The 13260-nt window shown below is 43.6% G+C and overlaps 1 protein-coding gene across 1 annotated transcript in view; it reads right to left on the minus strand.

Annotated features, from left to right (window-relative positions):
* The window catches only part of GAP43 (growth associated protein 43), a 52731-nt gene extending 51639 nt beyond the window's left edge, over positions 1 to 1092 (minus strand). The window contains exon 1 of the mRNA XM_071433327.1: positions 943 to 1092. Coding sequence (XP_071289428.1) covers positions 943 to 972 — 30 coding nt within the window. The 5' untranslated portion in view covers positions 973 to 1092. The remainder of the gene's footprint in view (positions 1 to 942) is intronic.
* Positions 1093 to 13260: the final 12168 nt, after the last annotated feature.

The following is a 13260-nucleotide window of genomic DNA, read 5'->3' on the forward strand; positions in this document are numbered from 1 at the left end:
AACCTTCCATCATCTCAATTCCCTTACAGCAAAAGCCAGGCAGTACCAGGACAGAAAATGAGTGGGTTTCCAACAGGTTCACACCGTGAGCTTCTCTTATCCCACCCCAGTTCGGAGCTAACAGAGGCGTGGTCCTCTGTGTCTTTCCCAGCTGGTGCACAGTTGTCTAACTGGTTGTACTATGAAGGGTATTGCAAAGAGGGTGACTCTCCCTATCCTAAGGCTAATGCTTTTGTTATTATTTAATTGGATTTTTCACTGTAGCGTAGGTTAAAAAAATTCCTTCAGGTTAATTCTTGCTCAGATTGTTGCAACACAAAAAAAATGAATACACCTGTCCTCCGCACCACCTCACAGCATGGGCACATAAAGCATCTCCCATTCATCAGAAACAGGAGCAATTGAGAGCATTCTGACCAGGGATCAAGGCTCACTGGGCATCCGTTCCTTTTTGGCATAAGATGAAGAATTGCTTCCTTTATCTCTAAGGTAGAGCCAGAGCTCATCACGTTTCCTGCCAGCCGCAACACTCCCCTCCACTTCCCCCCCCCCCCCCGCCCCATCCACACCCTCAGAACCACAGACAGAAAACCCTAGGCAATATAACTGCCCCTATTAAAGAAAAAAAAAAAAAAGAATAGAGGGGGGATTCTAGTAGCTCCCCCAAATGTGGATGTAGGCCACCCCCCTTCCCCACATCACCAGCCCCGAAAAGGCAAAACAGTCACGTTGCAGGGTGTGAAAAGAACCTTCAGTCGCAAGATGCTAAAGAATTGCAAAATAGACGTTTGCTGAAAGCAGCTGAAATTTCCTCCCCCCTTACCCCAACCTCTACCCCAGCCCCTCACACACTCAGGCAGACACGCACCCCACGGACATACGGACATCCAGCAGCCTGGGAGGCTTCTTAACAGAAAGAAATATAAAAATCTTAAGCTCTACCTGTTTTGTTCTTCTCATACAGCACAGCATGATCGTATTGTCCCCTTCCTTCCTTCTTCTTCCTTCCTTCTCCTCTCTCCTTTTCCTCTTCTCTCTCTTATCTCTCCCCCCCACCCTCTCCACTCCCTCCCTCCCTCCCTCCCTCTCTCTCTCCCTCTCTCTCTCGCTCACACACACATACACACACGAGCACACGCGCGCACACGCACACCAGGGCAGTTAGCAGCAACTGGAAGGTCCACAGCTACTGCTCATCACACATGCACACGCTGCCTCTCCCTGCCTCCCTCCCTACCCTTCCCAGAATTGTTCGCCAGCTCTCCCTGACTCGTCACCTCCCCACCCCACCCCCACCCCGGCAGCCACCCCCACCCCCCCAAGTCCCTCGCCAGCCTCATGAATAATTAAAATCTTCAATCTGGACCCAATTACCCAACGACTTTCCCACTGTACAGAGGCGACAAGGGAGAGGGGACACTGCGGGCTGCGCAGGGGTGGGGTGGGCTGGGGTGTGTCTGGGAGGCACCGGGCGAGCAGGGCACCGGGTGGCTGGGGAGCCCCCAGCCCTACTCCCACCGCAGCAGCCAAAGCCCCCTGGCCACTGCCAGGAGGGGGATTTATGAGTGAAGAAAGCATAAATCTTAGCTTGGGTGGGGTGGCGTGGGATGGGCACGGAGGGGAGAAGAGGGAATGGAGGTACTGCCACGGCAGGCAGTATATGCCGTGCACAGGTGATGTACCGTACCGTAGGTGGGAGCTGCGAGCTAAACGGGAGCTGGTAAATATGTTAAAATGGCTGTTAAAAATCCCTCTCCCCAGCACACTCACAAACATATATGCACGTGCTGCCTTCTCCCTATGTGCAGGCATAAACCCTGAATAGTGATGTCCTGCACCACTAAATGGGACAACTTGCTCCCTTGTTCCTTCACTCCATCCCACAGACCTTCCACAGGCACAGAAAGCGATACTCCTACAATACATTTTTTTCCCCCCAAACAGAATAGCTTCCAAACCCACAGAAATCATCCCTTTTCCTTCCATATAGATCTCAATTAATTTCCATGCCGAAGTAATTTCTACACCTATTGATCTCTGCCTGAAAATTGCTGTGAACTATTGCGAGGCAGCTGTGCGTGTTCACACATGGAGGCGGCCCCATACACGTCGTGTGGCAGCAGGAGTGCATGGGTCTGCATGCACAGGAGATCATGGCGATGCAGGAGCCCCAGCAAACATTAATGTGCACATGCACTCGCTCCCAAGCACGTCTGGAAAGTTATAGCACCATGTTTTCTCAGAATATACATGAGCTGGACAGCTGGATAGCTGTATCTGTTATTGGGAAAAAATATCCCACACAACAGTTAAACCAAAGTCTGACAATGTTGGGCATGTCAAATAACATTTTTTTTTAATTGCTGAATTTTTAGGATTTCATCGACCAAAATTCAAATTTTGCTTATTTCACTTACTTAGTCTGGGAGGCACAGTCAGATGCTGTTCTCTATTTAGTACTAATGTCACTACATCAGCTCCTCTGCCACACACAGCATGGAGTTACTTGTAATTTATTTTTAATATAAAACTGCCTGCAAAAGAGAAGAAAATTGTCTTAGGTTATTACTAAGGTCTTTGCTCTTTAATTACATCTAAATACATTATTAATACAAATATTCATGCATGTGTGCACACTTACACAAATAAATGCATACGTATATAGATACAGTTTCTGGAATACCCCTCAGTACAGACTCCTACATAATCATATCCTGTTGCTATGATATCATTGCAGTTCTCAGTACACCATTTATTTTAAGAAAAGCAAACAGCATTTAAAAAAAAAATCTAGCTAGCTATCTACATCTGTATGCAATTTAAGAAAGTGTATTTTGGGGTCAAGAAGGTATCAGCATTAGTCCTGGGTTACAGACTAGAAAAAGAAAATAATGATATGGTAATGACATTCAGAGAAGATACTATACTGGGAAGAGTTGCAAGTACCAGCTGACACAGAAGTAGACCAAAGGATTAAGTAACGAAAATCAGATTCAGCTTCAGAAAATGCATGCAGAGAAAAAGAAGGCAAACTGTGCAATCATAAAAGAAGAGAGGTAAGAAGTGGAGTAGTAGAAAGCAGTAGACATCACATTTGAGGAAGAGATCTCTGTGACGTCCATCGCTGCTGACGACACTATGCCAAGGCACTGAGGAGCAGTGCAATGGCATTTTGAATTACACCTGGGGGACTTAGGAGCCTCTGCCTTGGCCCCTGGAGTTGCTGGGGGCTCATCTCCATGACAAAGAGAAGGTGTAATGAGCTTGTAGGCACTTGCCAACCCACATAGCTGTTCCCCATGCCACTGGGAGATGGGAATCCCCTGGTCAAACGTGTCTGAGAGCTTCAGCTGGGTCTCCTTTTGGTGACAATGAAGAGAAACGGGAACTTTGAGGGTGTGACTCAGACCATCCTAAAGCAGGAGCCTAAACTAGGTCAGACAAATCACGCTTCAGAAGTGTTATAGAAGCTTCATTTTCTTCCCACTGACAAGGCCTTTTTAGGGAACCTCCCTGTGCTAGGGAGCCCTGACGAGGAAAGCCTTCCCAGCCCCCAACTTTCTCAGACACCCACCTCGAGGGGGAGCAGGCTGGCAGCAGAACTGTGCTGGTGCAGTCAGGGAGGGTCAGGCTGTTTTCCTGTGCTCACCCCCCTCAGTCACAGCCAAAGGCAGAGCCAGCTCTCTTCATGCCCAGCCCCACAAGCACTGTATGCTCCAGTTTATCACAAGTAACTTTTGGCAAAAAGACAAAACCTCTTCAATGTGTTGCCCAAACCTACAGACTTAGTGGTGAGTAGCTGGTCTTCTGTGGGCTCACATCCATGTTTCCTCTGAATTAATCTCATTACAGAGAAGAGCCATGCATTGAAACCCAAATTTTCAGGGCATGTAAGTTCCTAACACCACTGTCTTTCAAATCAGGACCCTTTAAGTAGATTTAAAAGTTGCACCTGAAATTCTTCAGCAAATCATATAGTTCTGACAATCATATCCCAGCCATGGATATCCATTGCCCTGCCATTTTGGCTGTTTTCACTTCAAACTGTAAAGTAAATTATCTCATAACACAGCAGGAAGAGAGGACAAGTCCACAGCAATGAAAAAGCCAAAGAGAATGAGAGGGAAATAAAGGCACAAACTTCACCCAGGGAGTTAATGAAAATCAGAAGCAAAAATTAAGGGAAGAAGAACAGGCAAATCTCTATCTCTTTAAGTGCCCAATTGAAGATGGGATGCTTTCATCCAAATGACACCTTTGTCTCTTCAGGGCACTGCCAGCTCTGGCTCATTCAATACTCCTTCGGAATCGCAGGATAACACTGCATCACGCAGTGTGGATGTGCCCTGAAAGGCCCCTTTGACCTTGGCATTTGAATCTACACAAATAAAAGGAAGAGCAGTTCCAAAGAATAACATGAATGGGGGACCAGGTAAGTCAGCTAGAAGATGGGGGTGAACAACCACTGTAGATTTTAAAAGCTTCATCTGTGAGACTTCACTGAATGACAGCTAAGGAGGTGGAGAAGTGTGATATTTTCAAAAGCTACACACCTCTAGAAGGGAATCATCTGGAGCGATATATAGTCCACTGTTTGGTGTATGCTGCGTGTTGCTTCACCATGAAGGGCCATGTGGTTCATATAAAGTAATTATTATGGTGACTCCTTTAATTCAAAGTAATATCTTTAATTTAAAAGGGTAAAGATCTTTTCAAAGTAACAAGACATATTAGTGGTTATTACAAAATAAGGTGGGTGGAGTAAGAGACACAAAACTGTGCTTTTAAAGCCTGTTCAGTTCTGCTGCAAGGTTACCCCAGTAGCTTGAGGTCCATATAGATTGAAAGAAAAATTATCTTCAGTCCAGCTGCTAATTTTGGTGCAATAGCAAGACATCAGATTCAGTTTCATTTTGAAGAAGCGCATAGTTCCAACCTGCTCCTGGGACTGTAATCAGGTTAATTCCCCAGCCAAACAAAACTAGATGAAGCCAAGAAGAAAACAGTTTGCATATAAGAGCTGTCCCAGTGGTAACCATACTAAACTGAAGAGGCGTCTCTTTGAGGGAAGTACTGTGAAAGTCCCGTTACTAGGGATATTTAAAGCTTCAGTAAAAACAGCTCTGAAGTGAGCGACTTGCTTTCATTGGGAGATAGACTGGGTTTTCTCTCTATTGATATATTCCACATATAGTGGTAGCCTTGCCTTTTGTTAGCCAACTTTCATGCTGGCGGGAAAAAAGCCAATTTCATAAAGATTTTTTGGTATCCTCATTTGAATAGGCATTCCTGAAAATCCCACTGTGGGACCACTTGTAATTTCAGTCTCCTCAGTAGCTTTGCAGGTCTGGTCTCATTTGTCCTCACTATCAGTCATCTATGTCTTAGTGACAAAAACCAATGCAGTGCAACACTACAACCAAACTCCTTTTCTAAACGATTTAGACATAGTCATGAATCTTCTCGGAGGAGTACCCATTTTTCAGTATAAGGATCACTTATGTCAATTTACCTTAGATTTCACTTAATCCTGAATTATTAATATTAGAAAAGGAGAGCCTAGTTTATTTTGACCTAAGACCGAAATAAGAGGTTTTAAAGCCATGATTTTCAAAGCCACAATGCCACTTACTCTTGCAGAGCAGGCTTCAGAAAATGCTAGGAATGCTCTAATTCATCCAGTGACTTTAATGACTGCTGGGTTACTTATCCTGGACGATACTGAGCTCACGTGACATTAGCACCTGTTGCCATCAAGCTAGTCACAGGGATGTTCACAGGTGCTCTGCCTTTGTTCCCTGTGATTTCCATTTTTCTTCCCATGCTGCACAGCTGGGCTCACAGCACTGAAGACACCTGACTTTACAATACCCCACATAATAAGAAATGGGCTCAATAATTTCCCTGTTTTCAGCATTTTAGAAAAAAAATGTTTTCTATAAATTGTGTGGTATATACATGCTCAAATACCTGGGTAAAACCAAGGGGAGAATAATTTTAACATGCACAAAGAATGATCTGAACAACTCCTGGGTCAATGTTAATTATTATTGAGCTTCAGAATCATCAAAAATTCAAACATAACAGTTAAATCCCAGCAGAGCTTAGTGCTGAAACTGTAACTCTTCAATAAAATGAAGTCTAATCTGCTTGTCTGTCAAAAAGAAAAATGTCATCACAGAAAGCAGTCAACCTATCAGCTATTATTCTCAGTGTAGTTGTAGTTTGCCATGGGAGAATGTGATACTTTACAAGCCAAACCAAATGTGAGACAGGATGACCCAGGAAGTCCCTTTCTTATTCTTCTGGGACCCTCCAATATGTGCTGTGGTACACAGTCCCTCCTGCTGTAGCACAGGCTCAGAAAAAGCAAGCTTTGAACGAGAATCAGTGTCAACCAGGAGCTCAGCATAGGCCAATTTCCCCTGCTTCTCAGGCTGGCCCCACCCTTCACTCTGTCCCGCAGTGCCATGACGAGTGGCTGTCAGTATCCAGGCTCACACCTCACAGGGCCAGTGGGGATGGCTGTGCTGTTCTGTGCTGCGGGGAGTGGTGGGGCTGAGGTGTGAGACCCACACACTGACTGCACACATGACTGGAGAAGGAAAGTCCACCCTCAGGTCTGTTTTACTCCTCTCCTGGCTTCCTCTTCCTCCTCTTCCTCTAGTGCCATTCCCCTGGCACTGCAGTGCTGAATACGGGAGCTGCCCAGTGATACCAGTATGATGACATGACAGTACTGTGGTGTGAGGAACAATTTCCTGAGCCTGCTTTGCACCACCTGGTCCTGCTCTGCTCGTGCTCACAATGCCCCTCATTGATGCCAGGGTGAGGATGATGACCTGGATGCTTCAGCACTGGGAGGAAGAATGAGCAGAGACAGGTTCATCCTCCTTCTGTGCTGTCCCCTCAGCTGACCAGACTCCTTCTTCTCCCTAGACTAAGAGCTGACTTGAGCTGAAGCAGCCTGCATGAGGGAAGGTACATGGGGTACCCCGGACAAAGACAGGAAATGAATGAGAGGGAAAACAACTGAAGACCTCCCTATGGCCTTAACTGGCACTTCAGTGTCAGCTGTGGAGTGAAGTTTCCAGAGATGAAGGACACCCAAAAGGCCAAATCTGCCTTTCAGGCAAGAGATTAAAAAATTCTAACCATGGTCATGCTTCATGCACAGGCACATGGTGACCAGGCCACGCATTGATTTGGATCAATGATAGAAGATAGCAGCAAACCCCAAAACACAGACTGTTAATGGATGTAGGAAGTATTTGTATTGGAGAAGTAATGAAGTGAGCTGACAGGACCCTTTCACTTACCCACAGCTGTACATGGGGGAGTTAGAACAGCAAAGATCTACCAAGAATTAAAAGAGTGGGAAAACTGTAAACATCCACTTGCTTTTAAGGACCTAAAAAGGCTGACTCGCCTTGACTTAATTTAATTTAGCCACAAGATAGCTGCTGAGAGGGAAGAGGAAAGTCCAGATCCCTCAGTCTGCCAGGCAGACATGGTATATGCAGAGGATTGTTCCCTTGAAGTAGGATCTTCAGCACAAAACTCACTGCATCTGATTGAAGTGGAAGAGCTCCCCAGTCCAAAACACAGAGCTTGGACAGAGAATGGGTCATAGTTCAGTCTCACCACAGCTAAAATTTTGTTACAATTAAAAGAGTTCTACATTATCAGATCCACACCATACCCAACCTTCTTAAGAAGGTTGGTACAGCAATTATTATTTCTTTTCCAAGACCTCACTGTTAGCCAAAGGAATTCACCCCAGAGGACAGGAAACACAGATGGAATTTTATTAAGTCCAGGTCTGTGCAGGCGGGAATCCAAATCTGCTGCCCTGTGCATGGAAACTGCATTACAGCAAAGGGCCCTATTTTAGCTCAGCTCTACAGGATACCAAGCTATGTTTCTGGACTGGGATTTTCTGGAGGTTTAGGAGTTGCTCCAAGCACAATGGTGAATTTTCTGTGTAAGTCTGAGGGATTAGATCCCTCCCCAAGCAATTCTGGTGGCAAGGAGAAAACTAAACTTTCTGGAGAGGGGCCTAATTTCTCAAAGCAGTCCTACTCACTACCCGACATAACTATTCTATACAACAAAGTGCCATATCCCCTGCATGCCTGGCACTGTGACATGCTGCCAGCCTTGGTTCCCACCTGCTGCACCTCTTTCTTTGCCCTACAACCTGCATGCACAATTCACTCAGGTTGTCTCTGTTGTAGTTGCCACCCAGAGCTGTCCGTCCCCTCTGTCTAGTAGCTGAGGCACAGCATGACACAAGTAGAGGCCAGAGAGGGTTTCTGAGCCTGCAGAAGGCAGCAGGAAGCAGCAAGGGAGGTGATGGGGACCCACAGTCAAGCACAGAGAGACCTTTATGCCTGCTCTGGTAATGACACAGCAGATGCAGGGCTCAGTGGAGGGGGAAAGGTTTGCTTCAGCTCGAGGGAGAAAGGAGGAAAAAGGCATTAGTTTACCACCTACATCAGAGAGGACAAGCATACTGACCTAGATGGTCTTCTCGTGTGTGTTCATCTCAGTGGGGTCAAGTTTAAACTTATTTTAATAACATATGCTATAAAATTTGAAGGGTAATACTTCCGTGTTGCCCTAATTTATTCAGCTAGAGAGGAGGAAAAAGAAGTTCATTCTCTGTTTGTTATGAAAGCTAAGCTCAAATATGAACAATGTTCCATAGTAAATGATGGAGAGTTTGACAATCTTATCTGTATCATATCATCATATATTGAAAGGTTCTATTGTTAAGAATACCTACAAGAGAATACAGTTTTATCTGCTTCGGGAAGTGTAATTCTGAGCTTTCTCATTTTAGAGTTCTTTTCAAGTCAGGGATCTGTGTTAGGTCTTTATAAAGTTAGAAAAGCAAATAATATATGTCCAACTTTCTTAAAATTAGTCACAGTTCAAAAATAACACCACCATTGCCTGGGCTACATCAAAAGCAGCATGGCCAGGAGGGCAAGGAAGGGAATTCTGCCTCTCTACTCTCTCTACTGTAAGATCCTGCCTGCAGTACTGCACCCAGCTCTGAGGTCCTCAGCAGAGGATGGACATTGACCTGTTGGAATGAGCCCAGAGAGGGTCACCAAGATGGCTGGAGGGATGAAACACTTCTCCTAAAAGGCAGGCTGAGAGAATTGGGATTGTTCAGCCAGGAGAAGAGAAGGTTTCATGGTGACTTAATTGTGGCCTTCCAGTAACAGAAGGGAGCCTGCAAAAAAGATGGAGAGGGACTTTTAAAAAGGGCATGTAATGACAGGACAAGTGGGAATGGCTTCAAACTGAGAGTACTACTGAGAGTATTACTAGGAAGAAATTCTTTACTGTGTGGGTGATGAGGCACTGGAAGACATTGGCCAAAGAACTGGTGGATGCCCCATCCCTGGAAGCGCCAGGTTGGATGGGGCTTGGAGCAACCTGGTGTAGTAGAAGGTGTCTCTGCCCATGTCAGGGATTTGGAACTAGATGACCTTTAAGATCCCTTCCAATCAAAACCATTCTATGATTCTTTTCAAGAACAGCACTGAGTTCTGCCTAAAACTTTATATGTCATTAATTTCCTTCTTAAGGCTAAAAGCTTAAAAGCAAAATAAATCAGAGAAAACAAAACACTCAGTCCTCAGGCAACATGAAACACAAAAATGTAACAACCTGACAGTGTCAGATAATCTCCATGTTGCATATGACACAGGCCAGCTCCCTGCTTAGCTGTCAGCCACTAACAAGGAATGTTAAAATGGCAGCATGGCCAATTCATTTTTGCATTAAGCTCAGTAGTTACCAAGCCATGTCTTGAGGCATGGTGATGCCCTCAAGGTCTTCCAGCATTTCCTGTAACCCTTGGGAACTAATAGGCTAAAACAGCCAACAGGGGGAGGAAAACTGCTGAAACACAGAGCTCATTTAGTATTGTTGCTTGAAAGCCAGTGAAGGTTATTAATTTTTAGATCTTTGGCAAAACCTGCCTCCTTTGTATGTTTAGTCATCCAAGAAGTCAAAATGGCCTCCCAAAGGATGCTGAGCTACTCTGTCTGACTTAATTCTGATCATACTGTGCCCACTGAAAATGGGACTTTGCTGGATCTCCCTTTTTATCATTTTGTCAAAGTCCTGCAGGCTCTTATTAGATCTTCTTCACACAAAGTACAACCTCACTGGCCCAAAATTTGTCTCGTTACTTCCCAGGACATCAACGGATCCTGTCTGTGTAACTACACAGGTGTCATACCCCAGGAAAACTAAAGGATGATTTTGTACTTTGAAAAATTATGTCATGCTCAGCATTAAAGCCCTATTCCTCTACACACAATAAATTTAGGAAGCATTTGTTTTATCTTCATTGACTTAAAACTGATCTTAAATCCTATTTTACTGTCACTTCCTCCAACATTCTATTGTACAATACTTTCTGTCTTTCTTGTAGCAGTGAGATAATCTACATATCAAAGTTGTTTCTGCTGGACATGTAATTTCACCTAATACTGAGAATTTCACCACAATTTCTACAAAGACATTATTAAAAGGCATAAGAGAAAATAAATCTGTTTACCCTCTCTTGAAATGCTATTAAGTGGACAGAAATTCTACTTGGTAGTCACACTCTGCTTTTCAACCCTCAAAAGCAAAATTCATTAATGATACTGAAGATTTAAAATTCTTTATTATATCCAATGCAATCATGCACTTCTGTAAAATCTATCCAAGCATCCCAATCATAAACCCATGGGGGTTTTGTTTGCTTTGTTTTATTGTAGGTTTTTTTGCTTGCTTTGGTTTGGGTCTTTGTTTGTTTGTTTTGATTTATTGGAAATTTTTGGATCTGCTGTGAATTCTGTCGTTCTAAGATCCTTCTTCCTAGGAGGTAAATCCATAGAAGTATCAAAGTTAGAAGTCCTCCAACTGTCCAAAATATGCCTTGATAAATATTAGTTTATAAGTGGATTTAAAATTTGGATGCAGAACCACTTGCTTTCAGCTTTTCAAATTTCTTTGCAACATCTGAATGAACCCAACTCAGTTACACTATCACTGTCTTCAGTCACACTTTGTTCTCTCCTCAGTCACCCCAGTCAAGGACCTAATAGACTCTGCTGCTTTCCCCTGGTCCTGGTGTTCAATTGCTCTTAAGTAAAGCTTAAAGTAAATCAACATTATCTCCTGAAACAAATAGATATTTTCATAGACTTCAGGAAAGAATTCTTTAACAGGAACATGCATAAAGCTGAGGAACAACATCTTTTTCTCAATGTATGCACATTTATGCCCTGGCAACAGCATTATCTATTTTTCTAAGGCTTAGCCCTGAGTTCATATTATTTAAAAGCTATATACTTTCACTGCAGTGTTTACAAAGCACTCACTCCTATCTTTTACAATTTCAAATCGTTCCATATCTGTTTTTCACAGCAGCAATGTATTTACTGCTCCTAACATGCTTTGGACCTTGATAAATTTACTTCAGTTACTCAATTACCACATTCCTAAAGGAAGAAACAAAATCCTCACTGATCTTTAGGTTCCTTTGAAATACATCATAGTTCATCTTTGTTATTAGTCTGCCAAACATATCCACAGTTAAGGTAATTAACATTACTGCATGTGATGAAGACATTTTTTGAAATAACTGAAATCTGATTCTTTTGAAGTCATATGTGGAAAAACTCTTATTCTGTGACCCCCATGGTACACAGTATCCCCAATTCTACCCCATGTTCTTAATATTTCCCCTCTACTGTACTTTTCATAAACTCTCCCTGACACAGCCATCACCTCTATAGTTTCCTCATTTGACTCCTATGACCCTGAATAACTTCTTTTGGCCTATCCATAAGGGAAGAAACAGAACTTGCTATGGCTCTTTCAGACTTTCTCTACCTCAGAAAGTATCAGAGCTGAAAACTCTTACAGGCTGGAAGAGTGTCTGGGAGAAGCATATTTGCTGTTTCTTTTATTGTTTTTCTCAGTCCCTAATTTTGGCTCCTGAATAAAGTGAACTAGACAGACCTTTGGTCTACTCAAAGATGGTCATTCTCAAGCTGCTAAAGAGAGTGAGTAATACTTGATTTTCCCTGCCTCTCCTTCACTCATTTGAATCTTTCTCTGCCATCTACCCAGAGATGATATTTATGAAACTCTTGGAGGGTGAGCTATCTTTGTGACTGCTGTCTTGTTGTAAGACATGGGTGGGATGAGATAGTGAGTTGAAGTTTCCTCATGACAGGGACAGACTGACATTCTGAATCAGCAGAATCACCAGTATGTTGGTAGGTTTCTTTGCTAATGTAGTTCACTTTTAATATAAGTTACTCCATGGATGGGTTTCCAGATCAATGAATAGCATTTCAGACCCACCGGAAGCTACTCCCACGGCAGCTGTCTGCAAACTTATTCCTTCTGCAATTTCTGGACTTCCCAGCTGTTACTGGGCAGCAATATTTAACTCAAACCTGTGGTGCAGGGCTCATTCAGACAAGGATGTGTGTGATGCCCGTGGTAGCAAAGAACTGCTCTGAGCTGCAGCACTGTTAGGGCTCAAAACACCCATCTAGGCTTTCCTACTCAGCAGGAAGCAGTCACACAGTCATGCAAGTAAATTATAGGCTTATCATTCCTCATTCAAGCATCAGAACAGTCACTCAGCAGAATCCCTATGTCCCTACAGCATGACCATAGAAATATAGTGGTTAAAACTGCACTGTGCATTTGTGCTTCACCTTTTTTATTGCCCCTGCTCTGTCACTTTGCTTCATGGTTATTCAACAGGTGCCCTTTGAATAAGGAGCATGTGGCACAGAGATGACTGGCAGACAAGGCAGTAGAAAAGAGCAGTCTGGGAAGCAGTTGTGCTTATTATAAAGGGCAGCTAACTGATTCATCAGTGCCCTCTCCAGCAGCAAACCACACCATATAAATGTTATTTTGAAATTAGCCTTGTGCTATAAGGGGGATTAGCTGGCATGCTTGAAGTGTGAATACCTAATGTCCTCTCTCCCTAAAGAAAGATAGGTTGTGGGTATTTTTGCCCTCCAACTTCATGGTGCTTGGCTTCAACTCAATTTATGATGAGTACCCCAAGGCCATTTTTTCAGTCAATTCTAGTTTAAAAGAATTAGCAGGATTTTTATTCTCCAGCATTAGACTGGTAGTCTGACTCTCACTCAATGCTGGAGGAAGAAGGTGAAAAAATAGGATTGCAATCCAGCATAAGATACTGCAATAGAAAGAGAT

Source organism: Agelaius tricolor, unplaced genomic scaffold (assembly GCF_023055355.1).
Source record: "Agelaius tricolor isolate 1412-34295 unplaced genomic scaffold, bAgeTri1.0.p SCAF_9, whole genome shotgun sequence".
Classification (NCBI taxonomy): Eukaryota; Metazoa; Chordata; class Aves; order Passeriformes; family Icteridae; genus Agelaius; species Agelaius tricolor.